The sequence below is a fragment of the Pleurodeles waltl genome, chromosome 5 (assembly GCF_031143425.1).
Source record: "Pleurodeles waltl isolate 20211129_DDA chromosome 5, aPleWal1.hap1.20221129, whole genome shotgun sequence".
Classification (NCBI taxonomy): Eukaryota; Metazoa; Chordata; class Amphibia; order Caudata; family Salamandridae; genus Pleurodeles; species Pleurodeles waltl.
Window position 1 is genome coordinate 1,134,890,791 of NC_090444.1, and position 20,069 is coordinate 1,134,910,859.

Sequence of the window (20,069 nt, forward strand, 5' to 3'; positions counted from 1 at the left end):
CATGCGTGGTTCTGGCCTGCGTGGTTGTGTCGTACAACCCTAAATAGCAGTCTCACAGTGCAAAAAATAAAAATGACAGCTAAATCTGTCCAAGAAAGGTCAGCAAAACCCTGGGAGGCCACACAGAAAGGCAAAATTCCTACATAAATTAAAATATATATTAAAATAAACAATAGATTTTATATAATTTCAATAGTTCTTTTAGAAATCTAAGAAGAATCCCAGTTAGGAAATGTGATTCTATTGTTAATGCTTTCCTTTTCCTATCCAATAAAATAGATAGAAATAACTCCCAAGACAGGGTAACTGACTTTATAAACTGATTAAGGGAAAAACAAGATGAGAATGGGCTTTTTTTCGCGTGATGTCGTGGTGTAAAATTACAAGTCGATCTTCGATCAAACTAATAGTTGCCAGCAATTTTTTGATCATTACCTTTGCGAAGGAACGTCAATGTTTTGGGTGTTTCTTTCTGCACAAGTTTTTCGTAATTTGCCGTCACATCTTTCTTCATGTTCTTGAAAGTTGCTCGTTCCACAATGGTGTCCACTGTTTGGTCATCCATGCCCTTTCCAACAAAGCTGCATATCTTCAGTACGGCACCTCTCAGATCCTGAAATGAACACAATCTGGTTACTATATCATGAGCTCAAAAAAATCCAACTGCTCTTCTTGAATATTACACCGAGAACAACTCAGATATTAATTATGTCCATATTTGGCTGATTCCACAGTGCCCAGAGCAGAAACAGGACTTCTTACTCGGCAGGTCCATAATTAATACGATAAGATGTTAAACTGAAATCAGTTGCCTGCAGAAACAACTGCTTGTAACTTGTAAAATTGTAAATTGCACTTTGTTAAAAGAGACATATTTTAGAAACTCTGTACACCTGAAAATGTGGGCTAGCAGCACAATTTGTTACTGACTTGGACTCCAAAATGACACCCATTACTAGACAATAGTATAATCATTGTCAATTAAGTCAGTGGAGGGCTTATTTACAACCCCACTCTCCTCTGCCGGAACGTTAGTTTTAGTGATGGTCCGGCGATGTGCACTGCAGTGCCATATCTACAAGGCCACTTGAAGCCACCATGCGTGTCTTTTCATGGCCTTGTAGATGTGGACTGAGCTAATGCAGCACACGTCACTGCGTTATGAATTAGTAAAATGTGGCCTCAATCCAGGGGAAAGAATAAAATAGAATTTCCTGTGAACTGCAAAGAATGTAGATGAGATATATTTAGGGGCATATTTATACTCCGTTTGCGCCAAATTTGCGTTGTTTTTTTCGACGCAAATTCGGCGCAAAACTAACGCCATATTTATACTTTGGCGTTAGACGCGTCTAGCGCCAAAGTATGAGTAAAGAGCGTCATTTTTTTGCGTGAACGCCTTCCTTGCGTTAATGAGATGCAAGGTAGGCGTTCCCGTCCAAAAAAATGACTGCGACGCAAATGCGTCGTATTTATACTCCCGGGCAAAAATCACGCCCGGGAGTGGTCGGGTCAAAAAACCCCGCATTTGCGCCTCTTTTTAACGCCTGGGTCAGGGCAGGCGTTAAGGCACCTGTGGGCTCAAAATGAGCCCACAGCTGCCCTCCCATGCCCCCAGGGACCCCCCCTGCCACCCTTGCCCACCCCAGGAGGACACCCAAGGATGGAGGGACCCACCCCAGGGACATTCAGGTAAGTTCAGGTAAGTATAAATTTGTTTTTTTTTTATATATTTTTTTTGGCATAGGGGGGCCTGATTTGTGCCCCCCTACATGCCACAATGCCCAATGACCATGCCCAGGGGACATAAGTCCCCTGGGCATGGCCATTGGGCAAGGGGGCATGACTCCTGTCTTTACTAAGACAGGAGTCATGTAAATGGCGTCTGGGCATCGTTAAAAATGGCGCAAATCGGGTGGAGGCGATTTTTTAGCGTCAACCTGACTTGCACCATTTTTAAGACGCCCTAACGCCATTTTCCCCAACGCCGGCGCTGCCTGGTGTACGTGGTTTTTTTCCACGCACACCAGGCAGCGCCGGTCTGCTAGCGCCGGCTAACGCCATTCAATAAATACGGCGCCCGCATGGCGCTTCAGAATGGCGTTAGCCGGCGCTAAACTTTTTGACGCTAAACTGCGTTAGCGCAGTTTAGCGTCAAAAAGTATAAATACGGCCCTTAATGTATCGCTTGTGGCGGTCAGTTTAGCAAATAATACTTAGTTTTAAAAAATTTCAGTTAGCATGAGTAGGCCGCCATCAGCTTTCAATGGCAACTGTTCATATTTGTGTTCTTTTGAATGTTCGGGATGCTCTTTTCTTTGTAGCTTTCCAAGGTTGCTTGCCAATGAACTGTGTATGTCATTTACTAGCTGAACAAACCATTGTACTGCTGTTACATACAATGTCAACTTGTTTTCTTAACTAGTTATGCATAACCTAAACACTGAAATGTAATAGAAGTTGGTGTCTCTATAAGTATCATAGTTACTAGACTATCGACTGGATTATGGGGGTGATTCTAAGTCCGGCGGGCGGCGGAGGCCGCCCGCCAGACTTCCCCCACCAAAATACCGCTCCACGGTCGAAAGACCGCTGAGGGTATTTTGGGATTTGCCCTGGGCTGGCAGGCGACCGCCAAAAGGCCGCCCGCCAGCCCAGGGCAAATCAACCTTCCCACGAGGACGCCGGCTCAGAATTGAGCCGGCGTAGTGGGAAGGTGCGACGGGTGCAGTGGCACCCGTCGCGTATTTCAGTGTCTGCAAAGCAGACACTGAAATACAAAGTGGGGCCCTCTTACGGGGGCCCCTGCAGTGCCCATGCCATTGGCATGGGCACTGCTGGGGCCCCCAGGGGCCCCGCGGCACCCCCTACCGCCATCCTGTTCCTGGCGGGAGACCCGCCAGGAACAGGATGGCGGTAGGGGGTGTCAGAATCCCCATGGCGGCGGAGCGCGCTCCGCCGCCATGGAGGATTCAAAGGGGCAGTGGAAAACCGGCAGGAGACCGCCGGTTTTCCTTGTCTGACCGCGGCCGAACCGCCGCAGTCAGAATGCCCGGCGGGGCACCGCCGGTCTGTCGGCGGTGCTCCCGCCGACCCTGGCCCCGGCAAGAATGACCCCCTATGTCTTTACAACATTGCGAGTTGTTTCTGAGCATTCTAACTGAGCAGATTCTGTCTAGTTTGGATATTGATTTATACTAAGACATTTTTGCACTTGCTTAAAGAGTATTCTGTGTATTTCAGAAGTATACTTTTATTGTTTTAGAATGTGCTAATTACTAATTACCTTACTAATTACGCTTTTCCTTTCTGTAATTATATTTTGGAAGAAACCAATAAAGTTCTAATCAGGAATCCTGCCTCACGCAGTTTGTTTATAAGCCTTGGATTAAGTTTTAAGAAGACGCACTAACTCTTACAAAAACTCAGGCATATCTTGCACATTGACCCCCTTAATTAGTTCATTAGAATGTTGACATTTGTTTATGCAATCTCACTGGGATACCATTACATAAATACATAACTTCCAATGACAAAGTAATGTTGAATGGGAACAGTTGAAAAAGACCACGAAAACGTGTTTCAGAAAGTTGCTGAAATCACTCAAGATCCACATAGGGGCAAACCCAGGTCCCTTCTCAAACTGTCTTGGCTAGTGGGAACTTCACACCTCGATGATTCTGACCCAGGGATGCTAGTGGGGACTCAAAATTCAGATGAGTACCATGCGCATCATGCACATTGTGAACTTTCTCTTTCTCCTGCTACATGGTTGCCTTTAAGCCTCCATCATCCAACCCATCCATTACTACCCCCACTTTCCTCATCCTCCCTAACCATGCCTCTTTTCCCCAATTTTCATTATCTTCCATTTCCCTGTCATCAGTTTACTGCTCCTGGCGCCTAAAAGCTTTCTGGCTCTTCCTGAACTGATCCCAGCCCTGCAGACTACCACCATCCAGGCCCTATGCAGAAGCTGCCAGCTTCCAGAAACAACCAGGAAGTCCCCTGCCCCTTGGCTCCTGGACACCACCCATCCCAGATATCCCTCCCCAACCTCCCCGACTCTACTTCTCTTATTGCCTTTCCGCTCCTCTCCCCAAACCTGCCCCTAAGTGTGCATACCAGCACCGTAGATGTGCTGATTCCCACCAGTCATGCTGCCACCAGTGCTACCCAGGGCACACTTGCACTGATACTCTCCCTCACCCCGACCCCTACCTTTGCCACTGACACTCCGAAGGTCAGGAAGCCAATGCTACTGCTATTCATGTTGCTACCATTTTTCATATGCCTATGTCACTCTCTTCTCTCAAGTGGCACTGTTATTTTGTATCCAATAGGCATCAATTGCCGGTATTTCATCCTGTGAGGAATTATTTATGCTGTTTCACTATGGTTTGGAAAAGTATTTATTGTCTCACTGTAGCTGTGCGGCCTTGTGCTGCATTTTGAACTTTGATATTTTATGTTTCTTCTGTATTTTAAACCTGGTGCTGTGGGGTCCCAAACCTCCCATTCCCTTCTCCTTCCTCCTCCCCAGTGAATGAGGTACACATTCTCAAGGCTCTCACCTGACTGAACCCAGTGGCCCTCTGTTGCATTGCACTGGGAGCCTGCACGCTCCCTGCCTTCCAAGTATAGTGCCTCTCACTGGCACGTGATTTTCTCATTTGCTCCTGATCCCCCCTCCTCCTCCTGCAGTCCCCTCTACCTGTCATGTATGGAGCCCCCAGTGTGACCAGTGGGCTACGTTGCATTGTATGACACCTGCTGGTGGTGAACCCTCTGATCTGCCACAATTTAGAAGTCCTTCCGATGGGCGGCTACAACCATATTTCCATCCTCATAAAGTGCTGCACAATTCCTCCAACATACCAACCCTCCCCCTACCTCTCTCATCTCCCCAGGGCACCTTAATAATAATAAAGATGTATGATACTGCATGACATAACACTAACTATGAACAACATCCATTGTGGTGCCCGTTTGTTCTTCTTTAAATGCAAAGGACCTGCCCCTTCCCCCCTACTTCCCTTATTTCTTTTGTTTCTCTTGTCATCCCACTGTCCTCCAATTACCTACTGACATCAGTGTTAGCGGCTGAGTCATTGGACCCTCCAACAAAAGTTTAGATGCCCACCTCATGATTGCGGATTTCCATACTGCGCTCCAGCACAGTGCTTGTTTCTGTCCATAAAAGTCATCCAATTGACTCCCCCCAACCCAACCAATTCCTTATATTCCTGCCGTCCCCTTCATTTCCTTCCCTCCCTTTTGCCCTTCCCACTCCTCTCCACTCTTGCCACAAGCGCCCAGGGACTGGTCCTGCCTTAGAGTCTTAAGGTATATTGGAATATGTTTCTTCTATACACCTCCAGGCCTCCTGTTCCTCCTTCTATTCCTGTTTCCTTTCAGCTACCCCATCCATCCATTTGCCACTTGCTATTTTCTTCGAGTAGGGATTATTCGCTTGATGTAACTTTTCTGAATTGCCCATGACTGCATTTCTGTCCTTACTGTCCTTTGGATCACATCCTTAAACATTTAATGGCCAGGTGCACTATGTGAAGAGGAAGAAGATCCTCTCTTATTTGGCTTCCAAACACAATAATACAGCCCTTTTGCAAGAGACGCATCTCTTGGCCCTTGAGGTGAACAAACTGAAGTGCGATTCGGTGGGCACAGTTAGCCACAGTTGCAGAACCCCTAACACACACCCTACTGGCCATCCACCTGCTGAGCACCCCCAGAAATTGTGGGGTGACACTCCTCCTATGAAAGACACTAAATTGTAAGGTGCTGCAGATTTCAATTGATGATGAGGGCAGATATGCACTAGCTAACTTAAGCATAGAAGACAGAGTCCTGGACGTTGGTTCTATCTATGCCCTTACTGGGCCAAAACATAGTTTTTTTCTTTCACCCATCAGACTCCTCTTTCTCAGATCTAGGTCTGATACAAGTCATCCTGGGAGATGACTGGAACGTAGCCCCAAACAACATTCTAGACCGCACTGGCCCGATTGACATGCCAAATAACGGAGACAAAGTAATTCTTCAGGATGTCATGGGCAACCAGGGATTTCTTGACATCTGGCGTATGCTCCACTTATCTGATAAGGAATTCTCCTACATGTCACCAGTCCATGAGACACAATCAAGCCTGGACTATTTCCTTTCCTGACACCAGTTGACACCTTCAGTGATGAGCTGGAAGAAGTTGGAGGGATCCCTCTTCGACAATGCGCTGGTTGGTTTTGCCATAGAGTGGGGACTGATTAAACAAGTCCTTAAACCCTAGTGCATTAACACCTGCTATTACAAAATGCTCAATGAAAAGTGCTTTTTGAGAACCCATTACTGAGTACTACAAGGAGAACTGAAGTTAAGTAACCTCTGCGCAGACTCTGTGGACAGGAGCCAAGGCCAATGTTCATGGTCAGAATATGCACAATGCAGCTCTTGCAAGCAAATGGCAGAGGGAATGACAGGCCATTTGAGAGACAGATATTACATCCAAAAAACAAGCTTTTGTGAGATATCCCACAATACTCCCCAGGCAGTAGTCACCAAAGGCAGAACTCAACCACCAGAACACTTCCAAGGCAGAATACATTCTCTATATATTGTCTGCATGTCACTGTGAACAAGGGGAAAAAGCCAGCAGACTTATAATTGCTCAGATTAAACAGCGGGAGATGACTGCTGCTATCTCGGCCATCTATACCGGTGTGGGTGATCAGTTTGCAAGCCCCAAGAAATAGTCTTTGAATGTGAGACATATTGCCAGGACCTGTAAAGTTTGGAGACTAGCAGAGACCATGAACGGAAGGACCAATTCTTCGCTACTATTGGACTGCTGTACCTCAACACTAATGGAAGGGCTCTGCTGGAAGGAGCAATCTCCATATAGGAGATTGCTCAGGTGATCTCTGACCTCCTCTAAAATAAGGCACTGGAGGATAGTTTAAGTGGAGAAGTTTATAAATTACTGAAGCCAGACATACTGGACTCCCTGGACGATTCATACAAAGAGGCAAAACTGACTGGCTGCCTCTTGGCCCTCTCCAACAAAGCACTAACTGCTATTCTCCCCAAACCTGGGACGATTGATTCTGCAGCAGTTACTCCCCCCCATATCCCTTATAAATGTGGATATTTAAATCTTGGCCAGTATACTGGCCTCTCAGCTTAAATATGTTATCCTAACAAAATACATCAATACCAGGTAGGTTTTGTGCTTAGTGACCCATCTCACAACCATTTGCACACCCTAAATCACCTCCTCTGGTACAATAAGGACTTGCTGGAAGAGGCCCTCATCCTTTCATTCACTGCTGAAAAGACGTTTGACAGGATTGAGTGGTTCTATTCAACATAATTCAGAAGTTCAGTTTGGGTGAAGATTCAATGCTAAAGTCCGATGACTCTACAGCAATCTGATGGCTCAGGTCAACTGCAGAGGTTTTGTATTTTACCCCTTCCCTATTTATCAGGGTATCCACTAAGGGTGCCCTTAATTGCCTCTATTATTTCTTCTTGCAATAGAAGCTCTGGTAGCCTTAAAAAGGCATTACAATTCCATATCAAGTGTGCCCACACCTGCTGGCTGCTCAATGGTCTTATTGTATGCAGATGACATCCTATTAACACTTACGAGCCTCAGCATCAGCCTCTCCCATCATCATGTCTTTCATAGCAGATTTTGTCTCGCTATCAGGCTATAAGATAAACTGGTGGGGGCGTGGCAAACAAGATGTCTGCCTAGGCGCTTTTTCCCGAGCACTCACCAGCCCATGAAAAATTCCTGGGACATTGTTAAAAAACCTGCCTGTTCTGAAACTGGAATCTGAAGCACAGGCGTTGGAAAACACAAGGACAGAGAGTATCCCACAAGCATCTGCACCTCAGTGAGCTGCGGGGGCAGTTTTCAGTCAGTGCCCACTCCAAGCTAGCATGGCCTGAAAATATCATACCTGCTGAAATGCTGTCTGGCATGCTTTTGTGGTGCTGAAGTGGTGCAGAGCAGGTTAGGGCAGACTGCTGTGGATTCCCCAGCCTGGATCTGGCCCCTGAGGCTTCTGGGCAGAAAATATTGTACCTGCCAAAACCCTGGCATACGAGCTCTTGTGGCACTGAAGTGACAAAAGCGGTGTGGAGCAGACAGGGGCGAATGCTGCGGTCCCCCGAACTGGATCTTGCTCCTGAGGCTCCCGGGTGCGTGTGACTGCCGCAACTTGTGTCTGTTGCAGGTGGGGGGCTGCTGATGCTCCCTACTCTGACTCAGTGAGCCCAACACTGGGATGCAGCGTCTGCAGGGACTATGTGATCATCATGGTGCACAGGGGACTTGACAGACAAACAGACCTATGGCACACACTTCAAATCCTGGAGCTAAAGGTGAGGAGGGTTGTAGGGCAGAAGGAACTGCCTCTAGAAGGAATCAGCCAAATCATGACACAGAGACACACAGACCAGGACAGCTTGGGGTGGTAGAGGTGCGTTAGAGCAGGGGATCCTTGCTGCATAACACACCTTCAAAACTGCCTGAAAACCTTAGGGACACCAAATAACATTCCCAGCATATACTACACCGCATATACCCTTGTTACATTGCAATGTGTGGCTTTTGAGGTACACTATCTGATATCAATCATACAGTATTATTATGGAGGTCTGGCGAGGGCAACAGGACAAGAAGAACATTGGTGGGGGTAGACTGGTGTAGCGCTTCGGCCTCTTGGTCCTTCACCTCACTGATTCCTGGCACAGTGTAGTAAGTTACTTTGTTCAAAAGTTCTTTGTTTGATTGCAACTGGGGATAGTTTCCAAAAATGGTAATGAGGCAGGTTATGCTGGTTTCTGCCCAGCCATGTGTATAGTGAGACAAGGTGAATTCACTGCCCAGTGGGAGGGGAGAGTTGGGAATTTGTCTTCTTAGTTTTGTGGTTGACAGGGCATGTATGCTGCGGCTCAGTGCAAGTGAGGGATGTTTGTTTGCCCTGGTTGTATCCTGAGCTTGAGTCAAGAAAAATGGGATCTGGAGTGGCATGACTGGAGGGGTACAAAATGTAGTTGACCCAAAATGGCTGGCATGTTTAAACTACTGATGTGGAATGTCAGAGGCCTTGTCCAGTTGGAAAAGCAGTGCAGAGTATTTGCCTATATAAAACACTACCACATATTGATCGCCCTTCAAAAGGTAACACACACATGAGGGAATTTCATCCCTAGCATATAGAAACAATGGAGAGGCCAGAAACGTCGACTTCCTACTCAGGTTTTGCTAGAGGGATGCAGATTTTGGTGGCCCACAGAGAACCGTTTTGACACGAAGGACACATCATATACCTGGAGGGGAGGTATGTGATTTTGTTTGGAGGTTTGGATGGGAAAGAAGTTTGCCTCATTAATATATATGCTCCAAATGTGGATAGTGGGACCTTCTATGGGAAGTGGTAAAGGATACATCCCCCTACTTAACTGCGGAAGTTATCCTAATGGGGGACTGTACCTGTGCTATAGATGGAGCGCTTGACAGGAAAGTTCCAAGGGCACACACGAAACCACGCATGACAGGGCAAGTGACCTCATAGGAAATTTTATATTAATATTCCCTTGGTGGAGCTACCATCCAGCCACACAAGTTTATTCCTGCTACACACCTGCTACGAATACATATAGCTGGCTGGATTACTACTTTGTATACGCTGTGCTGATACAGCGATTGCTGGATATTTCTTTCCTTGCTAGATATATATCTGACCATTCCCCGCTGTTGATGTCCCTAGGCAGGGGACATAGGTTCCCGGCGATCTCAGTGTGGCAAATCCGCACAGCAGTGCTTTCAGATCCCCCCTATGAGACAACAGCCCGGAACAAACTACTACATTACTTTAATGAATTTTGGGCAACATCGATAACTAAGGCCTGTGCCTGAAGCAAATCTGTGCTCCCTGGAAAAGATACTCCCCACACATCCACAAAAGCAGAGAGACTGACAAAAAGCCTGTAAGGAACTCCTTGACAAAATGCGCAGACTGGAAAAACATGTCTATTCGGCACATCGTCAAAGACATCATGCTGATGAAGACTCTACCAGGCAATGTTAGCACAGTTACTCATGGAACAGAAGTCCCAAGAACCGATAACAGCTTTGAAAGTACAAAGGTGATACTAGTTCACACACAGGTAGCTATCAACGTGGCGTTCTAGGTAAATCTTAGTCCACTAAGATTGCAATGGCTCATGAGGGAGCTAGAACTGCCCAAATTGGGCCAGTCTATAGCCAGGGAGGAAATCCTGACTAGCACACAACGGTTCAAAACTGCTAAAAAGTCAGGTAGCAAAGGGCTCCCAGGTAAGTTCTACCAAAAATATGCAGATCCACTGGCTGACAGACTACTAGACGTCTACCAGGAAGAGAGACAATGTGTTTGTTTTATCTCTAATAATCATGGTCCAGAAACCAGGCAGAGACCTGGTTGAGCCTTCTGTCTAGAGTCCACTGTCTCTTTTAAAGGTGGATTTAAAGATACTTAGTGGGATTCTCGCTGCCCGACTACTCCCCATCTACTCACAATTATTCATATGGATCAATGTGTTTTTATTCCCCGCTGCAGCACCGTGCATAAAATCCATCGCCTGTCACACATTTAGCATGCACCACTCCTGAGAGAAGACTCCTATGCCCTTGTGCTTCTTGACATCGAGTATGCTTTTGAGTCAGTGGAATGGGAGTACTTTTGGCTAGTACATTTTATACCTACAAAACCTTTGGCCGTGTGCGGTGGGGCCAACCCACTAGCCGCCCAACGCTCCAGACTTAGCTACGACATACAACGCAACGATTTTGAGGGAAAAAAAAGACTTCAATGTTCCATCACTAGGAATGTTTAACAGTGAAAACACTAGAAAATGAACAGACACACTGCCAAGCGATACTAAGATTTGAACCTTCAGCCTACTGAGTAACAGCACAAGATCTTGACCATTATGCCAGAAGTGACTAGGTTCAGCTCTGCATCCAAACCCAACTATAACATTCTTACCAAACATCTTGCTAGTCTGACTCATTAAAGTCTTTTTATAGTAAGAACATTGCAATAACTATCTCCCGCCCGCTGTCCTAGCTAGCTCTCCTGATCCTTTAAATATTAAATAGAGGCTCCCTGCTTGTGAGAACAATGTTTTCATCTGTTTCCCTGCACGCCATGCACTACTAATTACCCCAGATATTACAACACTCATGATAACTTTTATAACGTCAATAAAAATATCAATAAAACATTAGAAGTCACATTATTGAATAAAAAACTGTGCAGGGTGGGGGCAAAAGTTATAGTTACCTTAGGCTGCGAGTTATAGTTATTCTAAATACCTCTAACTATAACTGCTGAATTTCTCTTGTTTTGTGCGAGTAAATTCAGAACCTAACTATAACGTCACTGTAACCTTTGGTTTGTCTGTTTTTAAGTGAATATATATACATATAAATGTGTGTGTGTTTATATATATATATATATAGAGAGAGAGAGAGAGATAGAGAGAGAGAGATAGATAATGACATGATGACATGCAAGGTAGGCGTTCCCATCCAAAAAATGACTTTAAGGCCTGTGCGCCTTATTTATACTCCTGCGTCATTTTGACGTACAGGAGGGGGCGTGCCTTAAAAAATGGCGCCCAGACAGATGTGATGTTTTTTAATGCTTGGGTGAGGGCAGGCGTTAAGGGACCTGTGGGCTCACTTCCATGGTCTCTGACTATGGAAGCAGTCCACAGGTGCCCTCCCCTGCCCCCAGGGATACCCTCTGCCACCCTCGCCCACCCCTGGAGGACACCCATCGATGGGGGGACCCATCCCAGGTAGGTACAGGTAAGTTAGGGTAAGTATAATTTTTGTATTTTTTTTAAAGTGGCATGGGGGGCATAACATGGGCCCCCCCACATGTCACTGTGCCCCATGGCCATGCCCAGGGGACAGAACTCCCCTGGGCATAGCCATTGGGCAATGGGGCATGACTCCTGTCTTTGCTAAGACAGGAATAATTTCAATGGGGGTTGTGCATCAAAAAATGGCGCAAGTCCGGTTTGAACCATGAATTTTGACTAAAACCTGACTTGCACCATTTTATGATACACAACCCCCATTTTCCCCTATGCCGGCGCTGCCTGGTTAGAGTAATTTGTTTTTACTCTGACCAGCCCGCAGAGCTGGCTAATGTCAATCCTTAAATAAGGCGCCCGCATGGCGCGTAGGAATGGCGTTAGCTGGCGGTAAAATGTTTTACGCAAACCAGTGCCAGCGTTGGTTTGTGTCAAAAAGTATAAATATGGGCCCTAGTTTCCATAGAAAAAGCGTTTTTTGCTTGGCAATATCTTTTGCAAGTGTTTCCAAAAATGTGTCCTCTAGGGTCCTGGGTGGTCCGTGAAGTGAGAGCCTAGAAAAATGGGGGCAAAAATGTGTTTCTGATGATAATTCCCATATATACATATATATATATAAATATATAGAGATATATATATATATATATAACATTTCTATGGTTTTGTACATTCAAAACGTGAGCCTAACTATAACGTCCCAGTAACCTTTATTTTTCTAAGTGAATTTCTATGTTCTTTTTAATTCTATTCCCTAAAAATAACATCCATTCCCTGTGGGAAGGGGCATTATTTTTAGGTATATGTATATATATTACAGGGAAGGGCCGTTTTTTTTAGGAAATAGAATTAAAAAGAACATAGTAATTCTCTTAGAAAAATAAAGGTTACAGGGACGTTAAAGTTAGGCTCCCGTTTTAAATGTACAAAACCACAGAAATTCACATGTTAGAGTTATTTCAAGTAGCTATAACTCGTGCCCTAAGGTAACTATGACTCGGGCCCCCACCATGCACAGTTATTTCATCAATAATTTTATTGTAAATGTTACAATGACATTATCAGTGAAGTTAGTGAACATGCCATGAGTGTTCTGATATCTGGGATAATTAGCAGTGCATGGCAAGGGTACAAGTTATAGTTACCTTAGGGCCTGAGTTATACACTCTTGAAATAGCGCTAACTAGAACAGGTGAATTTTCATGGTTTTGCACATTTAAAATGTGAGCCTAACTATAACTTCCTTGTAACTTTTGTTTTTTTAAGTGAATTTCTCAGTTTTTTTCTAATTCTATTTCCTAACTATACCGTCCCTGTAAACTTTGTTTTTACAGTGTATTTCTATGTTTTCATAATTTTAAGTAATTCCAATTGCTATGCCTTAATCCAAACATCGCCACGCAGAGCCTTTGGCTGTGTACTGTGGAGATTGGCCACCATAACAACTCAACCAAGCACGGCCTTCGGCCTACCACAGTGGAGCTTCGTTGCAGGTCCTGGCCTGGGGTTAGGTCGTTATAGGGGATTGGCCACCACACAAAGATTGCGCCACTTTTTAAATACGGCTCTGTTTTTTTTGGCGTGGCGTTGGCATGGCTCTGGGGGCTCTTAGATATGCCCCTTTTTGTGAGTCCATCTATCTTGAGTGTCTTGTTGTTCCAAATGGGTACGTGGATTGTATAGCCACACATTCTTCCACAGCAAGGAGTGTGTGAAAAACCAGAATCTCACCGTGGGGTAAATGATGAAGATTTGTATGTTTATAGAGTAGGTGCAGCCCCGGTTCAATTGAATAAAATGATACTCTATTGAAACCCGGGGGGGGGGGTACCAGGTCCGGTCTCACAATTCAGCCAATTGCAATAGCTGCATAGCAGTATGATAATGCTTCACACAGGGAAGGCTAAGGCCCCCTTGCTGCCTATGAACCATCTGTTTTATGGATTTTCACCCCAGGTTTAGAATTGCCACATATGAAGGCTTTGATATCACTGTGAGTTGTACACAGGAGAGAAAAATTGACTAAGAGCGGTAGCATCCCCAATACATATGTAATGATAGGTACAATGACTATTTTCACAGTTTGTATCGAACCTCAGAAGATGCTTCCTTCTGGCATAGTCCAGCTGAGTTCTAGCTATCAGCAGGTCCAGGTTATTAGTCACCACTTTGAACCAAGTCACAATTGAGATAATTGGCAAGACAGTGGAGGTGGTCCGATTTCCACTGAAATAGATAGCCAGCGACGGCTGCTGCGGTTGTGACTGGGGACCTGCAAAATACCTCACTTTTTGTCCACTTTATCTTTAAAACATTTTTTTTTATTATTGAACATGATAGCTCAGCACATTAAAAATCCAGTGATGTAACAGGACGTAAATTATATTCTTTCTTTCTTTGAGGAACAAAAAGAAACATCTCCCCAGTATCCCCAAGCCCACCCCTGCTGCTCCATGTCTGCACTCCATTTGTCCCAACTGCCTGTGTCTTGTGAGACTAAGACCCAGATTTACAAGACCTTTGCGCCTCTTTATGCCACATTAGCATCATTTTTTCGAGCGCTAATGTGGTGTTAAGATAGCCATTCCCATTTGCCATATTTACAAAGTGGCGCAATGCATATAACCCTTGTGCCACATTATGCCTGTGCCAGGCATAAAGTATGCAAGGGGTATGCCTTAGGTCCATCCAATGCTCTGCCCATATTAAGGTTGTGAACTTGCTTTCAGCATACCCCAGCTTTATTCCCAGTTATCTAAGGCCCTCAATTCCCCATGGAAGCCCCAGCCTGGGGAGAAGAGTCAGAACAAGCCCCAATCATTGCATCCATTGCAAACAGATGAGACTTAACAGTGTTGACCCAAATGTCCAGACCCTTCTGCGAAATATCGCAGGGCATTCAGGAGGATAGGAATTGAGTATTCTGGTCATCGGACATATATTAGGGCATCAACCGGGTATAGGGATACTACATGACTAGTCTCGCCGACCTGGAATCCCCATGGCTTCAGCACCATTAACAGCAGTACCGTTAATGGCTCCATGGCTATGGCAAATAACAGGGGCAATAAAGGGCACCTCTGAAGAGTTCCCCTTGATAACTGAATCTGGTTGGATAGTAAGGTGTCCATCACACTTGAGCAGCAGTACCCGTGTACAGCAATCAGACTCATGCAATATATGGTACAATGTGCTATATATATACAAAATTTACCTTACTAATACTTACTTGTGCTTTAAAAGTCATATACCTTGTGAAGGCAGCCATTGTAAAAATTGCTTGGTAAGGGCATGAGTGGCAATTGGCAGCATTGTAATGTCATACAAAGCTTTTTTTAAAGATTACAAGACTGGCCCTTTTCCCCCCTAAACTCTAGTCCATAGGTGTACTTCACTATTCCAACTGCTGGAGGTGTGGTCAAATGGTCTGTGCCATACTCCACATACTCCGTGATGGCCTCCAAGTCAACTAGTAATCAGACCCTGTATCGTCCTCTGCCCTTCCTGCGACAACTGATCATTCTTCATGACATGGATGACTCCCCTACCATCACTACCCATGAGAGGCCCTCGCTAGCCACAGTGTTCACTGTGGCAAAGATCTGCATACTTTGTCACTGGAGATCACCCCACCTCCCCACCTATGATGAATGGATCCAAACAATGTACAGAGTTACTTTGTACAACCGGATCATATAAAGAGTGCAAAACAAATCTGAGATCTACTCTCAGCGCTGGTCGTCCTTGTTGGGCACCAACTCCGCTCTCTCAGAGGCTTGTGCCCTGTAGCCACACCTGGCGCCCAGGGATTTGATGGTGGTGCTTGTGGCCTCGTGACCTTCTTTTCCCACCTCTGCTACCCAGCCTTCTTCACCCCTCCCTTCTCTTAAATGGTAGAACACCACCCTGATCTTCTCAGCCACAATGATTCTGTTGTTTTGCCCTGTTTGGTATAGATTTCTGGGTCCTTAGTTCCTGAAAAGTCCTCCTTGATGTTCCACTATAGGAGCCGGGACCCTGGATGAGTCCAGGTACCCTTTCCCTCCCTCCCTCTCTTCCCTATCCCCGTCCCTTATTTCTATTTCTTCCTCTTATTCCATCCACATTCTCCTGCCTATAGTTTGATCCCATATTGTTTCAACCAATTCAACAATGCCACCCTAACACACTGAGGGTGCCATGCCTTTTGGTACTCTGTCATGCTGTGCCCACCCTCATTGTGTATGAGGGTCACTGGGGGAGTGTTCTTCAGCACAATCCTTGTCTGAGGATTTGGTATGTATCCCTGCAACAAGGCTGAAATTGGACTGGAGAACCCTTGTATCTGTATCTCTTTCGGAATTATAAATAAAGGTATAAAAAAAGAAAGGAAAGACTTGGAAGCATCAGAACTCCATCTCAACTTGGCAAAGACTTGGAAGATTGTGCATGCTGCTTTCAGGAAGATGTCTGGCCCTAGCATGTACAATTCACTGCATATGGGATATTTGAAACCTATTGACTTTAAGCCTAGCAAGGAAGTGGGGGCTTGCACAAAACAAATGTTGGCTGCAATGACATACAGATCATGCGAGGCCTGGTGCTTTTTCTATTGCAGCTGAGGCCCTGAGGATGCTTTGTTTGGTTAAAAGTCTTCTTGAGCCCATGTACCGGTATTCCATGTGGTATGGATGGAAAAATTAAGTTTCTTTCCTATGAGAAAGAATGGGATGAGAGGTCCTTTGCTGACACCTGTACGAGTAAGTCAAAGATCAAGATATCAGCACCTACCCATCTCACCTAGTTCAGACCCTTCAGTGTCTTGCCTGATTGCAAGACTTCCCGTGGTGAGGGGGAGTATGAATTTTTCAGGATGTTGGCTGATCCTACGGCTGTTGCTCTAGACAATATCGGTACTTTATGCAGATAGTCTTGCAATGTAGAGGAAGAGACTAATTCACTTTTGTTGATAGAAACAGATGCAATTGTATGAGAGTGGTACAGTCCTCCTAAATACTACAATAAGTGAATGATAAGTGAGAATGTCTGGAAGTTTTCTAATTTTACAGGGTGCTTCTACACTCCCTGTTCCTTCTTCTCCACAGTCGGCAGCCTTACTTAATTCTAAAGGACTCTCATTACAATAAAACAGATCCGTGTCCATTTCACGTATAATCTCCTTGACAAACAGGAGATACATTGAATAAGAAAAGATTGAACTGGTGTCACAACACAATGCTCTAAACTTCTAATTATGAGTAGTGAAATCATTAATCACTGTTCTTCATCGCTGCAAATAGAGAGCAGGAGTGCAGTGCTAGAGTGACTCTGGTGTATTTGGGTATTGTTGTGGAAATGCCTTCATTTGGGTGTTTGTGTTCTTCAGAACAGTAGTCTAATTCTCCCTTATTAAGCTCTGTCTACGTTCTGCAGTCTAACCTTTAATATCAATTTCTCTCGACAAATTATCAAACCACTTTATCTGCTGACTGAACATATATCCACCAAATGTATTTAATGTTTAGTTGTACCACTGGAAAGCATATCTTGGGATTTCAGCTCTGAGAGGTGTTGTGCCGCCATTGCTTTTGCTACTCACTGATTGGAAACCCTGTGGTTCTTGTTGACCTGTGGTATTCCCTTCTGGATATTGTCCGTCACCATATTACATCTTGCACCTTTCACATGAACACCTGTGTAACTATATGTTACAGTAAAGTTGTTGCTGCTAGCCATTGGTCTTTTCTTGCTCTCTGTTGCTGTTACAAATGCATGCTCCAATGATATTTGTTCCTAGTGGATTTGAACAAGTATTTTAGGCTGGACAGCATGCAAGTCCCCTTTCTCTGAAGAAACACCCAATAGGCGTAACACCACCTATTAAAAGTACGACTAGTGTCACGCTGAACTTCCTTGTCCAAGATGTCACATCAGTTAAATCTTAATTGGGGTAGTCCTTGAAGCTAATTCAGTAGTGGTGAAGTAGCTCAAGTCTAGCACCATAAACATTGCATTGTTTCATTTTTATTTTGAGGCCACAGAACAATAGCTGAATGCAACAGAAGACAAACTAGGAGCAACCTTTGACCCTGCTTCTGCAGGCAGGTCGCTCCCCGCTCCACCATCCGTGCCATCTCTGTATTTTTCTCTCCTTTTCCCCGCTGCTGCGTCCCCTGCGGCCCCTCCCACCTCCCCCCTCCTCCTCCTCACCGTCTTTGTTTTCCTTTTTTCCCCGCCGCTGCGTCCCCTGCGGACCCTCCCGCCTCCTCCTCCTCCTCACCGTCCTTGTGTTCCTTTTTCACTGCCGCTGCGTCCCCTGCGGCCCCTCCCGCCTCCCCTCTCTTCCTCACCATCCTTGTTTTCCTTTTTTCCCGCCGCTGCGTTCCCTGCAGCCCCACCCCACTGCCCTCTCATTCGTCAAGTCCTCCCTCCTCCCAGCTGCCACTCCCACCCTCCCCTCCTCTTATGGCAACCGCGGCGCGGTAACAGGGAGCAACCTTTGACCCTGCTTCTCCAGGCAGGTCGCTCCCCGCTCCGCCATCCGCGCCACCTCCACTCCGTATTTTTCTCTCCTTTTCCCCACCGCTGCGTCCCCTTCTGCCTCCCCCTCCTCCTCACTGTCTTTGTTTTTCTTTTTTCCCTGCTGCTGCGTCCCCTGCGGCACCTCCCCCCTCCTCCTCACCGTCCCTGTTTTCCTTTTTCCCGGCTGCTGCGTTCCCTGCGGCCCCTCCTGCCTCCCCCTCCTCCTCACCATCTTTGTTTTCCTTTTTTTCCCCGCCGCTGCATCCACTGGGGCCCCTCCCGCCTTCCCCCTCCTCATCACCGTCCTTGTTTTCCTTTTTTCCCGCCGCTGCGTCCCATGCATGGCAGCCGCGGTGTGGCCGTGCAGCGGGCGCGCCACTGGCGCGCCAAATGCAAGCCCATCTGCACCTGTCCGTGCCAAGACCGCGCCCAGCGCCAGTCCCCCTGGCCCTCTCAGACACACCTACTCCCCCCTCACCATCCACTCTCTCAACCCAGGCCCCCGCCCCACGTGCACCTCATCTAGCCCCACGCACAATCATGGCCCCTTCACCTGCCACACCTGTCATTTCTCCTGCTCCTCATCCCTCACACCACACACCAACCATAGCGACCCCACCTTCAACAAACACAACACCCCAACACAAGACTCACCCGCTCTGCCTCCACCAACCAACCCCGCCGCACACCAGCCCAAAACCAGAACACACCCGGCAACAACACCCTCACGCACCACACCAACGCCACCCACCACAACCACCTCAACTGCCTGCTCCTCAACACCCGCTCCCTTCACAAACATGCCATAGAACTCTTGGACCTCATCACATCACACTCACCTGACATCACCTTCCTCACGGAAACCTGGACCAACCCCTCCTCAGAACCCGACATAGCCATCGCCACCACCAAGGGATACAAACTCCAACGCAAAGACTGCCTCAACAGGCCAGGTGGTGGCATCGCCATCCTACACAGAGACACCATCAAAGTCAGCACCAGCTCCCAAGACACTATCGACAACACAGAACACATGCACTTCTTAATCCACATTAACAACAACACCACCCTCAGAGGTACACTAATCTACAGACCACCAGGATCACGCCCCGCCTTCTGCGACACCATCGCCAACAGCATCAGCTCGCACGCCCTCACCTCCACAGACTACATCCTCCTCGGTGATTTCAACTTTCACTTAGAAAACCTACAAGACCACAACTCTACCTCCCTCATAGACAACCTCACCAACCTCGAACTCAAACAACTGGTCACCGCACCCACCCACTCAGCAGGACACAAGCTTGACGCAATTTTTACTGCAAGCCAACACATAGCCTTCACCCACACCACCGAACTCCTCTGGACTGACCACCACTGCGTCCACTTCTCCTTCACCAAACCCCCCACACACTACCATCAACACACCACACCCTACCACATGTGGGACAAGATCCCCACAGAACGACTAAACTCCCAACTGGCCCATAACCCCCCCATGCCAACGACCCCAACAGAGGAGCACACAACCTCTCCAAATGGATCACCACCTGCACAGACACACTAGCCCCCCTCAGAAAACACATTGCCACCCGCAACATCAAGAACGCCCCATGGTTCACCCCTGAACTCCAAGACTCCAAGGGCAAATGCCGCAAAGCTGAGAAAATATGGCGACT

At 46.4% G+C, this 20,069-nt stretch overlaps 1 protein-coding gene across 1 annotated transcript in view; it reads right to left on the bottom strand.

The window, feature by feature from the left end:
* The window catches only part of LOC138296316 (amine sulfotransferase-like), a 404,226-nt gene that overhangs the window by 185,507 nt on the left and 198,650 nt on the right, over positions 1–20,069 (bottom strand). The window contains exon 5 of the mRNA XM_069235349.1: positions 436–613. Within this exon, the coding sequence (XP_069091450.1) occupies positions 436–613 (178 nt within the window). The remainder of the gene's footprint in view (positions 1–435; positions 614–20,069) is intronic.